Below are 12757 nucleotides of genomic sequence, written 5' to 3'. Positions count from 1 at the left end.
GGAGCCTGCTTCGCTCTCTGCCTGTGTCTCTGCCTCTCTCTGTGTCTCTCATGAATAAATAAATCTTTTTTAAAAATCTGATTAAAAAAATTTTTTTTTAAAAAAAGACTATTTGACAGAGTCAAGGAGCACAAGCACAAGCAAAGGGAGCTGCAGAGGGAGTGGGAGAAGTACAAGGGAGAGGGACAAACAGACTCCCCGCTGAGCAGGGAGCCCGATGAGGGGCTCGATCTCAGGACCCCGGGAACATGACCCAAGCCGAAGGCAGACGCTTAACCGACTGGGCCACCCGGGCACTGCTGCTGACTTCAATGTCATCACATCTAAAATATCTTCACAGCAACATCTAGACAGGTTTCACCAAACAATGGGCACCACACCTTGGAGGTCGTTGGGCATCCTGCGCTCGGACAGGATGGAGCTTAAGGAACATGGCGGAGCCTCGGGTCCATCTGGGGCCGCTCCTTGGGAGCCGTGGATGGGGGCTAACGGTGTAGGAAGGTCTAAGGAACAACTGGATAGACGAGGCTCTCTTTAATTTGTTGAGCAACCCTAATGTGTAGAGCGGACAACACCAAGGCCGCCTATGGCCCTCGCCCTTCGAGACAGAGGGTTTGTACGGAACAATAGGGCAGAGTGTGGTGTGTGCCGAGGGAGCCCCGTGCATCCCTGCCCCCGAGGGGCTCCCCAACTGCTGGACTGGACCAGCACGTAGATGACCACACAGTGCGAGGCACATGCTGGGTTGGGGTTGACCCAGGGCATCTCAGGAGCACAGGGTGACATTAGTTGGGGTCAGGAGAGGGGACCTCTCTATTTTGTTGTAGGTGTTGGCCTGCTGACTGAGGAGAGGGTTCTAGTCAAAAAGAGTGTGTCACCAAGAGCCACAGATGTCCTCACAGATGTCTAAGGCTAGAGCAAGGGAGCCGGAGCTGCAACGAGGGAGCCTGCTGGGGCTGTCACACGCTGAGAAGACAAGACTCCATCCCTCGTGACAGCTACCTGCGGCCGTCGAGTCAGCGGTCTGGGCTCGGCCTCCAAATGTTTCTCCGTAGCACGGCTTGCGTGGAGTTGCCGTAGGTTGAAACCTCTCTGGGGTCCCTGCTTCCTGGTGGAGGGCATAGGCCATTGGCAGGGGAGTCCCGTGGTCCTGTCTGGGAAGGTCGAGGTGCAGACGGCCGGTGCGGTGGGGGGGTGGGGGGGTTCAGGGGGAGATGGTGGCGGGCAGAGCGCACAGGCTTGGGGCGTGACCAGAGGCAGGCAGAGAAAGAGGGGGGCTGACTTCAGATCGGAAGAGGTGGGAGGAACTTAGTTGGGTGCACAACACCACTGTGCCCAGGGAGAGGGAACTGGGGATGAGCCACCAGAGCCAAGGGGGAGGTGGGCCGGGGTGTCCGAGGCCCCAAGGTCCGTGGTTTCTGCCTCCTGTTACCTGGTGTCCTAGCAGCGGCGTGTGGATGCCGCGTGGAAGGCTGGGGAGTTACCCCTCCCTCTGTGCGACCAGCCTGCTCACGGAGACCCTGTGCCATCCCCACCCGAGAGGCAAGGTGCTCCCAGGCCTCTGGCCAGACTGCACCCAGAGGCCACCCATATGCAACACAAACTACTTTATCTGCTTTGCCCTGACTCCCAGACGCCCCAGCACAGGCTCTGGGGACTGCGCTGGATCCTCCCTGCTGCTGGGCTCCCCTGGGCCCCAGCACCAGGCACACACGCGCGCGCGCACACACACGCTCTCTCTGTCTCTCCAGTGGAAACTGTTGGGCAATAAGAACCAGTAGGAAAAACAACCACTCCCTGCCCAGGCAGCTGCCCACCGGCTGTCTGTGCCTCCCTCGCTGTCATGCGACCAGGGGGCCCAGGCCCTCATTTGCGCCAGAGCACCCGCTGAGGCCCAGGCCCCTCTCTCCCACCGCCCGGCTCAGAAGCAGCGCCAGTGCCCACACAGGAGCCTCGGCGACCTGTTACTCATCGTCCCAGGTCTGGGATCAAGTGACGATGCTGGAGCTGAATTAGACTCCAGAGCGGCCCGAGCTGCTGGCGCCCTCGCCCCAAGTGCCCCGACTCCCCAACCGTACCCTAGACCTGAGCACGGAGGTGGGCACAGCATGCAGCTGTCCCGCTTCCTCCGCCGGGGACTGGGGACCCGTAGGCATCCAGGCAGGGGCTCGTCCCAGAGAGAAGGGGTGTCCCGCGGGCCCGGTTCCTGGGCTGAGCCCCCGACACAGACGGCCAGCCCCATCCTGAGAGCAGAGCCAGGGCAGCTGGAGCGAAAGTAAGAAAAGCTGGGAGCTGCTCGTTCTGACAGGGACTGGCTCGGGGATAAGCTACAGATTGAGTGCAGATGTCTGGGGAGCCGGAGCCCTGGGACTTGTGCAAGGAGGCCTCCCGGAGGGACGTGTCCTCGCACGCAGTTGCAGGCAGCGTGCAGCATGCCCCCCCATCCTCCCCGCCACCCCCGAGCTTTAAGGAGCTGCGGAAGGTAGGATGGGGAGAACAGATGCTAGACAAGAGACTGGGCTTAGGAGGAAGTCGCGGAGGGTGGGAGAAGGCACAGCTTCAAGGACCCCGCGTGTCTGCCGCCCAGAGGACGCCCGCCAGCTGTCTGCCCTCTGTTGGTTGAGTCTGCGCCTGCGGCACAGCAGCCCTGGGGTTGGTGGGGGTGGGGGGTGTCACAAACAGAACTTCCGAACCGCGACAGCGGCCAGGCTCCAGAACTCGGTGACCCAAGCGTGGCGTCTCAGCGGGACACAGGCCCTCTTGCACCGGAGGAGACGCGGGAGCTCCGCAAACCCTGCTCTGGGCCCAGGAGGAGGCCGGGCCCCAACCAGACTGGCCTGCGCTGCGCGGGTTTGAAGACTCTCCAGCAAGAGACGCGTGGCCACCAGGGGGCATCGCCACCCAGGTCGCGTGGCATCCTGGGCTCCCCATCCATCCCCTCCCTGGACGACTGGAGCCGGACTGGGAGCAGGAAGCGGGCACAGATCTCAGCCCGTGGGCAGCTCCTAGCCGCTGAATGCAGTCCGGAGACCTCGGGCCTAGTGGCTTCTAGCGCCCGACCTGCCGCCGGCTCTCCTCCCTGGCCTCGGTTGGCCCCCTCTGTCCTTGCACCTGTGTCGTGCCCGGGCCCGGGGCCCTTCCTTGGCTCTCCAGCTCCGGGTAGGAGGGCAGGGTGCGGTGAGCCTCGCAGGAACTGCATCTCCTGGGCCCACCCTGACCCTGGGGTTCCGAGCTACTGGGCCTCTCTGCTGCTGCGCCCTCCCTGGGGGGCAGAAAGGCGGCCTCCGGGCCAGGCCAGGGGGAGGAGTGCCTCAGGGGCTGAGACGCAGGTGCCCTGTCCTGTCGCCCGCGGCGCCCACCGCTCCGGCTTTCAGACAAGGCCGAGTCTTTGGGTCGCTGGCCCTTCCCACGACAGGTGCCCTTCCGCTGCTCCCTCCAGGGATGGCTGACCAGGAGCCCAGAGAACAGAGGCCATCGCCTCTCGCTCCGCACCGCCACCCACACCCCCGCCCGCACCCCAGACACCGTCTGTCGGGGGAGGCAGCAGACGGTCCGGGGGTCCCCATCTGTGCTCGCGCTTCACAATACAGTCCCGTGTTTCCCCACCAACACCCCCTCGGGCCCTCGGCTGATGGCCACTTGGTGGTGCCCCGGGGGAGGTGGGAGGAGGGAGAGGAAGGCACCGAAGGAGCTGGCCCTCGGCTCCCAGCAGCCCGCGGCCCCCGCCTGCCGCCCCCCACCCAGCAAGCAGCCTGCCATCTGGACTTGTGCACCCCCCACCCACACCTCCCGTGGGCGCCGGGCAGGGGCTGGGGCTGGGGCCGGGGCGGGGCAGAGCCGGATCCGGAGGCAAGGGAGCACAGAGACGGAGCCCTTCGGGGCTCTCCGGGGGGACCTGGCCGCCTGCCTCCGCACTCGCCAGGCCGGTGCTACCGCAGCTACCGCAGCTCGCGACGGGGAAGCAGGCAGGGCCGCGCCGCGCCAGCCTGGGCCGCACCGGGCGAGTGGGGACCCGAGGGACACAGCGTCTCACCGGGTGGGATCGCAGGCTCTGGGACCGGGCTGCCTGGGTTTGAGTCTCGGCTCTGCCACTCAGGGGCCTAGAGCGAGTCACCCAACCCCTCTGGGCCTCAGTTTCCTCACGTGCGAGGTATCGATTTCATAGGGTTGCTAGGAAGAGCAAGCGAGTTAATGCACGCAAGGAACAGCCCCCGCAGGACAGTGTGCGCGGCCCCACGGCAACTGCCCAGTAAATGTCAGCTGTAAAGGTGAAACACAGGTTTGGGAAGACTGGGGAAGGGGACAGATGGGGACAGTACCCCCAGCCCCGTCCGGTGGCCACTGGTGGGGTGCGGAGGCCCCAGCTGGTGCTGACGCCCTGTGGTGGCTAGCTGCTCTTCAGACGCCAAGACTGGCCTTCCACTTCCTCCTCTCACTTCTTATTTGGGCACCTCTGACGACAGAGACTTCAGCTGGGCCACCCCAGTCTCTCCCACTGCCTGGCAGCCACGGTAACACAGGCGGCAGGTCGGGGGCTGGGGGGAAGATGATCCCAAAGTCCCGTCAGACAGTGGTGGAGCACCCACCCCCCGCCCCCCAGCACCCACGCAGCTCAGGCACGGTCCCCTCCCCAGCAGTCAACAGAGTGAAGATTTTTCTGCTGCAAAAAGGGGCATCTGAGCTCCAACCTCAGGAGCTGGGGAAAGGCACATTCAGGAGGGACCGCTCCTGACCCCCGGTGGGGACAGGCCGTGGGTGTCCACTGCCTCCTTTTTCACCTCTTCTGGGGCAACTCTGGAAGGGGAAATGCTCAGGCCTCACTCCCGGGGGGCTCGTGCAGAGCCAGGGGTATTTCTAACCTTCACTTCCTTCAGGCACTTCACCCCCCTTTGTCCATACCCCTGCCCCTGCACTGCCCTCCCGACCCTCCCCCTGCCTAAAGGCTCCCGCAGCGCCCCGATGGCCTAGACTCTTCCCTGGGCTTCCGACGACCCCTCTCTGTGCCCCCCACGCCACCAGATTCCCCATGAATCTCCAAAGTCATCCATCTCGGGATTTTCAAACCTCGTGCACAAGCCCCTTACACGCACGCACACACACGCAGACACGCACACCCGCCGCAGGTACCCGGGGGACCCCCGGCCCCTCCCCCGCGGCCAGGCTTCCCCCGGGGCGCGCCCGGGTCTCTGGGCTTCCCCAGCCCCGCGGGGCCGGGGACGCCGTGGGCGGGGCTTGGGGCAGCGGCCCCCGGGGGCGGGGCCTGCCGCGCGGGGGCGTGGCTACGCGAGGCCACGCCCCTCCCGCCCCGCCCCGCTCCCCGAGCCTATAAAGGGAAGCGGCCCGCCGCCCGCCCGGCTGGCAGCCCCGAGCCGCTGGCAGCCCCGCCGCGCCGAGCGAGCGCCGCCTCCGAGGGTCGCCGGGCGCCGGAGCCATGACCCTCCGCCGACTCAGGAAGCTGCAGCAGAAGGAGGAGGCGGCGGCCGCCCCGGACCCCGCCGCCCGGGCCCCCGACTCGGGAGCGGCCCCCGCCGCCCCCGCCGCGACCCCGGCCTCGGGCCCCCGTGCAGCCGCCGCCGGCCCCGGGGCCCCCGGAGACGAGCTGTACGCGGCGCTGGAGGACTATCACCCGGCCGAGCTGTACCGCGCGCTCGCCGTGTCCGGGGGCACCCTGCCCCGCCGGAAGGTGCGTGCGCCCCCGCCCGCCCCGCCCCGCCCGCCCCCTCCAGCGCGCAGCTGCGCCCGCCGACCCCACCGCGCTCGTCCTGCTGCCCCGCGCCCGGCCCCCTCGGCCCCGTCCCGCAAGGGCGCGAGCCTGCCCCGCCGCCCCCGAGCCCGCCGGCTCCTCCCGAGCACCCCTGCTCCTCCCGCTCCGTCCGGCCCCCGCGCCCCGCGCCCCGCGCCCCGCGCCCAGGTGCCTCCAGCCCCCCCCCGGGAGCCCCCGTCTGCGCGGCCTCGGTTGCAGCGGGGAGGCCCGGGGCTGCGGTCCCGCCGCGCGGGGAGCGGGCGCGGGCGCGGGCGGGGTCCCCGGAGCTCACGCTTCCGAGGGGGCGCGCGGTTGCTGCGCTCCGGCTGCCGCCCTGCCCGGCGTCGGGGTGCGGGGCGCGGGGTGCGGGGCGCCCGGGACTCGGCCGGGACCGGACGCGGCGGGAGGGGGCGCCGGCGCCCGCGGGGCAGGAAGGATGCGAGCCGCGCCCGCCTTCTGCGGCTCCCCCTCCGCGGGGCGCTTCCTCCGGCCTGGGGGCACCTGAGCGCCCAGAAGTGGGGACACGCACCCAGGTTAGGGAGAGGGCGCTGGTGGCCTTTCCTCGCTCAGCCACCCCCCCCTCCCCTGGCCCCCGGCTCCCCCCCATACAATGAACAGCTTGTTGAGAATTTGCATTTTATGAAAATCGGAATGAAAGACAAAGGGGTCTCTCTATGCTGCGCAGCCCTTCCGTCCCGGCCCGGTTGGGAGCTGCCCCCACCCCTGAGGGCCAGTCTTGGGTTCTGGAGAAAGAGGACTCGCTTCTCTTCCCAGCCTCGGGTGGGCCCCCGGGGGAGGGTTGACTGGGCGGTTGAGGGCACGCGGGACCAGGGCTGGTCTGGCAGGGCCTCCTCCAAGGCCCAACATTTTAGGGAACGAGAGAGAGAAGCCGCTCCCGGGGCCCCAAGGAGGCAGGAACCCTCGGCTCTGACATCTCCCTCCCGCCCACCTCCCCAAAACCCTCCCAGTCTCTCTCCTAAGTATAGTGAGACTTAAGGACAAGTTTGAGATTCTGTGTGTGTTTGTTTTGTCCCAGAGAGCAACAAAATAAATGGCAATGTCCAGAACCCCGGGTGGAGCAGGGCGCAGCTGGACACCTGCAGCTGGCATCCACGGTGGGCCCCTGAAACAGCCTGTAGTTTGGGAGAGGAGGGTTGGCCCTACCCTCTCCTGATTTTCCAAGTTCAGGCTGGGATTGCCGGCCCTCCAGACCCGGGTCTCTGACCCCAGCTTCCCCGAGTGGCTGAGACGTTAGAAGGAGATGCCTAACTGTGTGGCCGGGGGGTCTCTGGAGGACCTTGATGGGCAAGCCCAGGGTCCCCCTGCCCTTCCTTGGCAACATCTGTAAAGAGCCTCTGCCTCAGCTTTCAGGGTTTGGGGGGCGCCTGAGCCCTGCAGACACACACCCCGAGGGTAGAGACTATTCTAGCTTAATGAGTCCCCTCAGCGCCCCCGGCCTGGACCAGCCACAGTGCTGAGAGGTTCGTGCATCTGGACCCCAGGAGGACTGCTGTGTCTCACAGTCTCCCTTATGGGGTAGAGCCTTAGGGAGAATTTTGTGGAGTGATGCTAGAGCCGAGCGGCACTCAGCAAATAGTCACGCTGTCGCCAAAGCAAGTATGGAACTGGGACCAGCCAGGTGGGCACCAGGAAGTGAGGTGCTGGGTCCAGGAGCTGGAGCCCAGGGGAGCGTCTTCCCAGAGTGGACTCTCAGCACCTGCTCCAGGACAGTCCTCCTCTCACCTGCTCTTTCCTCTCTTTCTTCCCACCCAGGGCTCAGGATTCCGCTGGAAGAATCTCGGCCACAGTCCTGAACAGCAGCGGTGAGTCACCAGCACCCCGGAGCCCCTGCCCTGGTCCAAAAGGGTGAGGTGCCGGGGTGGGGGTGGAGGGCAGCACGACACAGCTCTCAGCCCAGGGGGAGTCATGCTCCTACCCTTTCAGCGTGGTTCCCTCACTAGGAGTGAGGGGCAGGTGGGGGTGTGGGCTGTGTTAAGGGGGTGGCAGAGAAAGGAGGTAGGGACTTTTGAGTCATCAGGTACTCCTCATGCCACCCCCAGTCCCTGCCAGTCACCCCTCCCCGGGCAGATCTAGATCTGGGAGCGGGAGGAAGTAGAAGTCCTTGGGGGCTCCCCTGAGAGCTCTCCCAGCCCCAGCAAAGCCCCAGGGGGCCCAGACCCAAGCCCAGCCGTGTCCAGCTGTGTCCAACTGCTTGAGTGTGGCCGCCTCCTGCCTCCAGGAGCTCTGTCCTCTGCTGCTCCCATCCCATGGCAGCCCTCTTTGGAAGCATCCGACGTGAGGGCAGAAGTAGGCGCTGCCCTCAGGCCCTGCGCCGCTCAGGCCCAGGCAGACTGGGGCCTGGCTTCTGAAGTGGATCAGCGGACTCCAGCCTGCTAGCTAGACTGGCCTGTTGGGCCCTTGAGCGAAGAGTTGTTTTTATATTTCCAAAGGGTTGTAAAAATAACAACAAAGAACAATATAGGACAGAGGCCCAACGGAGCCCGCAGAGAAAGCCTAAAATATTTACTAGCTGGCCCTCTGCAGAAAAAAGTTTGCCAACACTTGAAGAAACCCAGAGTAACCCAGAACTTCAGTCACCCTGTTGCCCGCCCGACACAAAACACACACGGAGCGGGCGGCCCAGCGATCCCAGTGGGGAGGCGCTCCAGGGAGCACTGGGAGTTGCTTGCTGCTCAGCATTTGGGGGGCATCTGGGTCCGGCTGGGAGCTGTGGACCCGCGTCTCCAGGGCCTTTCAGAGGCCGGGAGACTCGAAGGGGCCTTTGGAGGCTGCTGTGACTCTGCCTCTGGCGGGGGCGGGAAGGAAGGGGGTGGGGGTGGGCAGAGGAAACTCTGGGCTCCCCCAGCAGGCGAGGATCTGGAGCGGCTCCAGACCATTGTGTCCGGCGGGCAGGCCTTCAGTGCGGGAAGGGGCGGCCTCCAGGCTCCCCTCCCCCGGCCTCACATCTGGTGGGCTGGGCTGGCCCGGCGCAGCTGGGAGGAGCAGCTGTGGTCTGGGCTGAGCCTCGTGACCGGCCTCCGGGGGTGGGGCCAGCCTGCTCCCCAGGGCCTGGAGTGGGGCCCCGGCTAGGCAGCGAGTGGTACTCCAGGGCTCGCTGGAAGGCTGCAGGCCTGCCTCCCAACCTCCGGACGCCCGTTCCCTCTGGGGACCAGCCTACGCTGGAGGCCAGACTGATTGATTCTCTGTGGCTCCACGAAGCTGATTTCAGCTGGGGACTGGGACGACGGGCGTTCCAGCGACCCATGATGAGAGTGAGTTGTCGCTGGAGACAGTGAGCCCTGCCGGGTGTTCTAGAGCAGACCCCGTCAGTGGAAGGCCACGCGACGGGACCACCAAGCTCCTTCTAACCCTGACAGTCCCGAAATGGCCCCCGTGTCCCCTTGCAGGAAAGTGCTGACTTTGGAGAAGGAGGAGAACCAGACCTTCGGCTTTGAGATCCAGGTGGGAGAAGCTGGGTGCAGAGGAAGGGGGGGATCCGGAGGCCGGCCCGAGGGAGGGCTGGACCCTGCCGCAGCCCTGGCTGATGGTCCCCCTGCCCCTTACAGACTTACGGCCTCCACCACCGGGAGGAGCAGCGCGTGGAGATGGTGACTTTTGTCTGCCGGGTCCATGAGTCCAGCCCTGCCCAGCTGGCCGGGCTCACACCAGGTGAGGTCTGAGCCCAGGTGGCAAGGCTCCGGGCAGGCGGGATGGCCTTACTCCCAAGCAGAAGGGGTGAGAAATCTCTTCTGGAATCAACTCCCCTTCCTTCTCCTGTTTTGAGAAGGCCGGAAAGAAGAATGGATAGAGTCTAAGCTTTGGATCCAAGCAAATTGGCCACGTACTGTGTGCTCTCAAGCAGTCCCAGCTGCAAAATGGGGGCAGTGACCCACCGAGGGTTTCCCTGGGCACAGAGCTGAGGCCTGGTGAGTGGCAGATGTTGCTGCTACTGTTTGCCTCCTCCTGGCCCTCTGGCCCTCTGGCCCTCTGGCCCTGGGCAGGAGTCGGGGAAGGCGCACCACTCCATTAGATCTGCTTGATGGCGGCGATCAGGGCCCATCCTGTGCCAACCTGGCCCAACTCCGCGGGGCACCTGTGTTACTTCCTCCAACAAGGAAATGGTGCCTCCAGTTGGGGGGCCCTTGGGATTGGCCAAGTCTAGAGTCCCCGGGCCCCAGGAAGGGGATTGAGACTGTATGAACCCCCCCAATTCCATCACCACTTTCTTCTCTAAGCCCTCGCCTCCTTGCCCACTTACCAGCAGCCCCTGGTAGCCTAGTGGTGTACAGCAACTCTGCAAAATGCTCTGAGGCCCGCTCTCCCTCCTGATCCCCGAAGTAGCCACAGTGAGGATCCACATCCTTTTTCAACAGATGGGAAATGGGGCCCTTGGAGATGGTGACTTGCCCTGCCTCGAGTCAGGAGGCTCTGCGGTGGCGCGGGGAGTCAGAAGCCGAGGCCTCTCATGCCTGGGGCCAGTGGTAGTTCCCAGCTGCGTGCTCCTCACCCTGACCCCTTCCTGTCTTGGCTGGGTCTCATGACCGCCTGTGGGCTAGACAGGAGTAACCGGCTCCGGTTGCAGCCCACGGTTGCTGAGAGGGCTTGGCCTTTGGGTGCAGCCTCCTGAGGATGGGGTGAAGGTGTGGGCGAATGAGGGCCTGACCCCCACGCCCCGGTGCTGGGTCAGGACCAGGTTTCCCCATGACCATGGGGAGTGGCAGGAGGGAGCTCAGGAGTGTTCTATGGGGTTATGACCCTGACCCTTGCCGGCTAGGCTAGGGGGCTAGGACCGTCCCGTCATGCCCCATGGGACACACGCTGACCCTCCTCTCCGCCTGGCAGGAGACACCATCGCCAGTGTCAACGGCCTGAACGTGGAGGGCATTCGGCATCGAGAGATTGTTGACATCATTAAGGCGTCGGGCAACGTTCTCAGGTACGTCTGTGTGCCGCCGCCGCCGTCCTTGAAGATTCCCCAGCTCAGCTTCTCTCAATGTTTCCACACCCCGTGGGCTCGCTCATCCTCTGATTCCCCAACCTCCTCAGGCTGGAAACTCTCTACGGGACGTCCATCCGGAAGGCGGAACTGGAGGCCCGGCTGCAGTACCTGAAGGTAGAGCAGCCCGGGGAACGCCCAGCCGCCACCCTCTCCTCCCCAAGCCCGTCCCTCCAGGCCTCACTCTTTAGTTGGGGGCTCCTTGATCTGTCTGAACCTGCCTGGAAAAAACCTTAAGATGCCTCCTGGGTGCCGCCTGAGCCCTCCCAGCCTGCGTGTACCCACCTCCTGACAGTCTGACGACCTGGGGGGGTGTCTCTTGCAGCAAACCCTGTATGAGAAGTGGGGAGAGTACAGGTCCCTAATGGTGCAAGAGCAGCGGCTGGTGCATGGTGAGTAGGGGTGGGGGTGCAGAGGGTCCCCTACGTACATCCCTAGTCATGCTTCCCCCCGCCGAGGGAGGGGGTTCCCTCCCTCTCCAAAGTGAAGAAAGGTTGGGTGCGCTCCGGGTGCAGCCCTGACCTGGGCTATGTGACCCAGACATTTGCACTTACGGGGGGCCCCAGTGTCACGGGGCACTGCGTGCATGCCCCTTCCACGGAGGAGCCCCATGCACGGGTCCCCGCGCCCTGACCGCCCCCCTGCTCCCCCCCGCCCCCCGCAGGCCTGGTGGTGAAGGACCCGAGCATCTACGACACGCTGGAGTCGGTGCGCTCCTGCCTGTACGGCGCGGGGCTGCTGCCGGGCTCGCTGCCCTTCGGGCCGCTGCTGGCTGCGCCCGGGGGTCCCCGCGGGGCTGCGCGGCGGGCGGGGGGCGACGCGGACGACGCCGTCTACCACACGTGCTTCTTCGGGGCCGCCGAGCCCGCGCCCCCGCCCGCCCGCGCCCGCGCCCCCGCCCCCGCCGAGCCCCCCGCGCCCCCGGCGGCGCCCCCGGCCCGGGCTGCACTGAGCCGCAGCGCCAGCGTGCGGTGCGGGGGCCCCGGGGGCGGCGGGGGCGGCGGGGGCGCGGGGGGCGCGCTCTGGACTGAGGCCCGCGAGCAGGCCCTGTGCGCCCCGGGGCTGCGCAAGGCCAAGTACCGCAGCTTCCGCCGGCGGCTGCTCAAGTTCATCCCCGGACTCAACCGCTCCCTGGAGGAGGAGGAGAGCCAGCTGTAGGGGCGCCGGCGGGGAAGCTATTTATTTATTTATTCGTGGCAGCCTGTGCGGAAAGGGGGTGGCGGGTGGGGGGACCCCGGGAGCCCAGCAGCCCAGCAGCCCAGCGCCAAGGGGGAGGGTCCCCCGGCCCCAGCTGGCCTGCCGCCCCCCACACATGCAGGGGCGCCCACACCCCTCCCCGCCTCCTCCTCTAATCCCGGCGGGGAGCTTGGTTGGGTTGGGGACGGTTTGGGGGCGTTCATCCTACATCCAGGTCTGTAGTGCCTTGTGGGGTGTCCAGGAGAACTCCCCTGGAGGGGAGGAGCCCCCTCCCACGAAGCCCTCTCCCCAGCTTTACGTGCTCCTCGCCCTGGCCCTGGGGGACACAGGGCCTGGGGTCGGGCCTCCCCCCTCCCTCCACGCACAGCCTCCCAAGGTGCTGGGCCCCCTCCTTCCCGGCCTGGACCCCTAAGGGCTTGGCCCCTCCCAGGGGCCTGTAACTAAGTTGGGTCCTGCCGGGCAGGGGGTCCCTGGTTCTTCTCCGCCCCCTTGGGGGACAGGAATGGGCACGTCCAGGTGGGGTGGGGGCAGCACAGACTGTTCCGCCGTTTTGCATATTGTTGCTTCTGAACCACAAACTGTATAAAATTGACGGTTTTTTTGCATCTGTTGTCAGCGTGGTGACTGCGGGGGTGGGGGGTGGGGGCAGGATTGGGCTCTGGCAAGCTCTGACTCTACCACGCACCCCATCCCCCAACACACACGCCTCCCCCCCCCCCCCCAACATAGACATGCGCAGGCACACACTGTATTTTACATCTTATTTGCTTGGAGCCTGCAGCCAGGGGGATTTTGACTTACTTGTGTGAACCTGAGCAAGA

The 12757-nt window shown here is 65.8% G+C and overlaps 1 protein-coding gene across 1 annotated transcript; it reads left to right on the top strand.

The window, feature by feature from the left end:
- The first annotated feature begins 5368 nt into the window (after nt 1-5368).
- TAMALIN (trafficking regulator and scaffold protein tamalin) lies at nt 5369-12348 on the top strand. The gene is made up of 8 exons (XM_072765229.1): nt 5369-5683; nt 7517-7566; nt 9151-9205; nt 9310-9412; nt 10586-10679; nt 10790-10856; nt 11065-11131; nt 11404-12348. The coding sequence occupies exons 1-8, from the start codon at nt 5432-5434 to the stop codon at nt 11895-11897; spliced, it is 1182 nt and encodes a 393-aa protein (XP_072621330.1). The 5' UTR covers nt 5369-5431; the 3' UTR covers nt 11898-12348.
- The last annotated feature ends 409 nt before the right edge of the window (nt 12349-12757 follow it).

The sequence above is a fragment of the Vulpes vulpes genome, chromosome 8 (genome assembly GCF_048418805.1).
Source record: "Vulpes vulpes isolate BD-2025 chromosome 8, VulVul3, whole genome shotgun sequence".
Taxonomy (NCBI): Eukaryota; Metazoa; Chordata; class Mammalia; order Carnivora; family Canidae; genus Vulpes; species Vulpes vulpes.
The sequence above is the reverse complement of the archived record's forward strand: the minus strand, read 5'-3'. Positions and strand labels throughout refer to the sequence as shown.

Excerpts from the sequence above, each read along its gene's own strand:
- TAMALIN (XM_072765229.1), top strand. The coding sequence starts at position 5,432 with ATGACCCTCCGCCGACTCAGGAAGCTGCAGCAGAAGGAGGAGGCGGCG. Across the intron at positions 10,680-10,789 it reads GCGTCGGGCAACGTTCTCAG|GCTGGAAACTCTCTACGGGA; the intron begins GTACGTCTGTGT and ends CAACCTCCTCAG. Across the intron at positions 10,857-11,064 it reads CCCGGCTGCAGTACCTGAAG|CAAACCCTGTATGAGAAGTG; the intron begins GTAGAGCAGCCC and ends TGTCTCTTGCAG.